Source organism: Cynoglossus semilaevis, chromosome 18, assembly GCF_000523025.1.
Source record: "Cynoglossus semilaevis isolate Cse_v1.0 chromosome 18, Cse_v1.0, whole genome shotgun sequence".
Lineage (NCBI taxonomy): Eukaryota > Metazoa > Chordata > Actinopteri > Pleuronectiformes > Cynoglossidae > Cynoglossus > Cynoglossus semilaevis.
This window is the reverse complement of record NC_024324.1, coordinates 9,524,573-9,529,159: the sequence shown is the minus strand read 5'-3', so window position 1 is coordinate 9,529,159 and position 4,587 is coordinate 9,524,573. Positions and strand designations below refer to the sequence as shown.

At 38.4% G+C, this 4,587-nt stretch overlaps 1 protein-coding gene across 5 annotated transcripts in view; it reads left to right on the top strand.

Moving 5' to 3' along the window:
- top2b (DNA topoisomerase II beta) overlaps positions 1–4,587 on the top strand; it is a 24,625-nt gene that overhangs the window by 16,248 nt on the left and 3,790 nt on the right. For 3 of the 5 annotated variants that reach the window (XM_008331571.3, XM_008331570.3, XM_025065173.1), the window contains 8 exons: positions 897–1,031; positions 1,137–1,337; positions 1,443–1,638; positions 1,736–1,827; positions 2,686–2,844; positions 4,026–4,109; positions 4,273–4,467; positions 4,566–4,587. The exon at positions 4,566–4,587 is cut by the window's right edge and continues 111 nt beyond it. In XM_008331571.3, coding sequence (XP_008329793.1) covers positions 897–1,031; positions 1,137–1,337; positions 1,443–1,638; positions 1,736–1,827; positions 2,686–2,844; positions 4,026–4,109; positions 4,273–4,467; positions 4,566–4,587 — 1,084 coding nt within the window. The remainder of the gene's footprint in view (positions 1–896; positions 1,032–1,136; positions 1,338–1,442; positions 1,639–1,735; positions 1,828–2,685; positions 2,845–4,025; positions 4,110–4,272; positions 4,468–4,565) is intronic. The other 2 variants (XM_025065174.1, XM_025065172.1) reach the window with 1 other exon arrangement.

Genomic DNA, 4,587 nt, shown 5'->3' with positions numbered 1-4,587 from the left:
CCCCCCCCCCCCCCCCCCAAACATCTGCAAATTATATAATTGGTTTATACTTCTGCCTTTTCCCCGCAATGCTCATGTTTTCCCTATAGATGGTGCAGAAGAGGCTAAAAGCATTTTAGCATTTATGCATGACTTTTACATGTCTGTTATCTTAGTTCACGCGAACGCTCCTGACCTGGCCCTCCTGTTCAATTTTAGGACAAAAAAAAAACGTTTGCCCATGCCTGGTATATACCTTAATTTACAGTGAAACAGGATACCCACATCGCCTAACCCCTTTTTAGGTAAATGGATTAAAACATTACATTACATTACATTTTACGGATACTTGGTGCTGACATAGTATTTTTTTTTTTTTTGTTGTAATGAGTCTTAGTTGAAAATACACGTCAACTGATGGCACTTCATAGATGAGATGCAATGAAAACATTAACTACCTATAAATGTGAGCAAAAAATGTAGCAATACAGCAATTCTGCGATAATTTAACGTTTTCAGGCGTAATTGTAAACAGGCGTCTAATGCACCTTGACATTGAGAGAAATATCCAGAGAATCGAAGTTAAGATAGTTTAGTCTGGTTTGTTTTTTTTTTATTCCCATGCTCCGTCTCTAACAGTCTCTAGCGACATCAGGTGGAGCCACGAGAAATTGCAGCAGGTTTTTGAAAGAGAATTTTTAAGAACGGGCGTGTTTTTTTTTTTTTTTGTTTAAATATCAAAATCTGCCACCAATATATTGATAATATACAGCAAGACGAAATATCACAATAAAGCAATAGCTATTTTTGGCCTACTCATCCCCCATTATAGAGCAGGGGAATTTGATACATTTAAAATTGAGTCTTAATATAAATGTGAAGTCTTTGTTTTTTTTTATGTTTGCCCCCCTATTCAGCTTCCAAGCTACAAAAACTTTAAAGGAATCATCCATGAACTTGGTCAGAACCAGTACCTAGTCAGTGGAGAGGTTTCCGTCTTGGACAAGAACACGATTGAAATCACTGAGCTTCCTGTTCGAACGTGGACACAGGTACATTTTTTAAAAATTCCTTTTAAGATCTATTAAAAAAACAAATTTTTTTTTTTTTTTTTTTAATTCCTGTAATTAACTTGCTGCAACTACTGCCCCCTAAAGGCCTACAAGGAGTCTGTGCTTGAGCCCATGCTGCAAGGCACTGACAAAACACCAGCCCTCATCACAGATTATAAGGAGTACCACACAGACACAACTGTCAAGTTCGTGGTCCGCATGACCGAGGAGAAGCTGGCTCAAGCTGAGGCCGCCGGCCTCCACAAAGTGTTCAAGCTGCAGTCCAGCCTCACCTGTAACTCCATGGTAAAGCCTCCAACCATTTGGGACATCCCTGCTGTTTTTATTACAGATAATAAGAGTGGACTTATTTTATTTATTTTTTATTTTTTTTAATCCCCGTTTCTTCAGGTTCTCTTCGACCACATGGGTTGTCTAAAGAGGTACGAGTCAGTCCAGGACATCCTCAAGGAGTTCTTTGAGCTCCGTCTGCAGTATTACAAATTGAGGAAGGACTGGTTACAGGGCAGTCTCGGAGCTGAGGCGGCAAAACTGTCCAACCAGGCTCGCTTTGTCCTTGAGAAGATTGAGGGGAAAATTACAATTGGTAGGATTGACATATAGATATTTTTGATTTTTATTTTCATATCAGCCACTTGAAGGGAAGTATCTGTTTCAGAACGTCTTCTTGTCTCTCTTAACAGAAAACAAATCCAAGCGAGAACTCATCCGTCTCCTGATTCAGAAAGGTTATGAGTCTGATCCAGTGGCAGCTTGGACCAAAGCACAAGAGAAGGTACTGTAATCAATACTTCATGAATGGATTTTTTTTTTTTTTTTTTTAAAAAAACAACATTATACCTTTGGTATAAAGTTCTTCATTTTCAATTTGTGTGGAAACGTTTTCGTCGTATATCGCGTATTGCACTGTAGAAACGTTGGAAATAATATATTAAATTAATTAATTATTAATTAATTAATTGGTCCGAATCAATGGCCCTCCAGAAAGTGAAAGTGAATTATTTGTCATTGAGACACGGCGCACGCACGAAACAAAATGTGACCGCTGCTTTTAACCCATCACCAAAATGAGCGGCGTGTGTAGGGACGGTGCCGTGCTCACGGCAACCCTAGTCGCAACTTGGCAGCCGGTGGACTTGAACCTGTAACCTTCCAGACCCAAGTCCGCTTCCTTAACCACCGATCCACCACTGTCCCTAGGCTGTATTGTACTGTATATGAATTTGCAGATAATATATGTGTGTGATCTGGACCCATTAATCCACAATTTCCAATATGGTTTAATTAGTATAGTTATATAATTTATTTATTATATAATTTCCTATAACCAGTATAAAAATGCACTTCAATAAATCGTTCCTGTGTCAAGACTAAAAGACTTTTGATTTGTTTTTATCTAATTAATTCATATTTTTACCATAATGAAAAATAAAATACTGCGTTGAATGGCTATGGTTAAGGGAAATCTTATAAAAAAAAATTTAAAAAAAATTTACCCACTGTTTACTGATTTCTGCATATGCTAATTCATGAACAGGACGAAGGTGACTTCTAGCGAATCTTCATATTATATATGTATGTAGACAGAAATCATTTTTGGCTGGGCTAATTGCCGTTTTTGTCATTTCTCCAGCAGGCTCAAGAGGAAGAGGACAATGATGGAAACGAAAGTGACGGCTCTTTGGATTCAGGCTCCTCATCTGGGCCCAACTTTAATTACATCCTAAACATGCCCCTGTGGTGCCTCACTAAAGAGAAAGTGGAGGAGTTGCTCAAACAAAGGGACCATAAGGTTTGTTTTTTTTTTTTCTTTATAGTATGCTGTTCAATCATACGATATTTACTTTAGTTTTCATCCTTAAACAAAATGTCCGTTAAGTTAAATCAAGGTCAGCAGGACTGAGCACGTGTGTACAAGTAACATCTGTCTTCCCAACAAGTCTTGTAAAACTGGATCAACACAAAAAGCTAGATAGACACGTTAAAAGTAATTAATTACACTGTGATTTTATTCAGCACACTTTTAAAGGTGTACGCAGGATTTCTTCACAATATATTCCACATTCTCGTATTCATCTGTCTTCCCAACAAGTCTTGTAAACTGGATCAACGCAAAAAGCTTCTTTACAATATATTCCACATTTTTGTATCGCCTTTTTTGTAGCAAAAGACCCAGTATTTGGCAGCAACTTTGTCTTACCCTGGCGCAGGCAAACGTTTTGAAAAAAAATGCTTTTATCATTTTCTACCCCATCTATTGAGGAAACGTGGGTATTGAAGTGGAAAGACAAATATAAATAAGTTATATAATTTGGAAAAGTTTGGGCCAGATTAAAAAGCCGAACGGGCCACTTCCGGCCCCCAGGCCTTAGTTTGTCCATGCATGGCCTAACCTAACCTTTGGTTTGCAAATAATCACCATGTCCTTTTTCACTCAGTTAAAAGTGATTGAAAGCAAAAAAAAAAAAAAAAATGAGTATAAATACAGAAGCCAGGGTCAAACATGCAGGCTGCAAAACAGGCCAGCTAGCTAGGGTGTTCAGACCGGCCCGCAAAATATGAATAAATAATACATATCTAAATCTAGTTGTACTTCTTTGCATGAAAACAAAGTGGGAAAAAATATGGACTTATTGTAAGTTATCATTTATTATGTTAAGATTGAACTGGTCCGGCCCACTTCGACATCTAGAACCAAAATGGGTTTGACAGCCATGGTTTAAAACTGTACATAATAAAAAAAAATATTTTTTTATATTTGTAAAAGTAAATTTGTAAGATTGAATAATACATGAAGGGGAAAAGAATACATCACATCCATAGAGTGGTAACTGGACTCCTCGACGTTGCAGCCAACTTTGTGATAAAATACGGCAGGACTCATCTGATGTGGGATTATCAATGAACATGAGCTATAAATGTTTGATAAGTATTGATGTAAATGTGTGTGTGTGTGTGTGTTGATGTGTGCAGACAGGAGAACTGAATGATCTCCTGAAGAATTCACCCGAGGATCTGTGGAAAGGGGACCTGGCAGTCTTCATCGAGGAACTAAATGTAGGTGTGGTTTTTGATCTGCGGGTGTGACTGAAAATCTCAACAGAGTGGTTTGAATTCCAATGCTGTAAAGATTATTTGTGTTGCCAGAGGTCCTTAAATGTTCTGTTTGCTGACTGAGGTGTACCTGACAAACGCTGTGTTCTTTTGTGTGTTTTGTCAGAACGTGGAGAACCAAGAGCGAGAGGAACAGAATTCAGGAAGGGCCATCAAACTGGTCAAGGGTAAAGTGGGCAAACCCAAAGCAAAGAAACTGGCCCTCGAGGAGACCCTGCCATCGCCGTTTGGCCGCAGGGTTGACCCTCCGGCTCAACCAGTCAAATCTGATGCCTCAAAGAAGCTGACCAAAAAGAAGAAGGTATTAGGGAGCGTTGTCAAATTGCAACGAGGAGACAAAGGTTTTTTGGTTTTTCTTTTTTTTTTTTTTTTTAGTTACAGTTTGCCATTTCTTCCTAGGGTGATACAGACCTGTCACTGA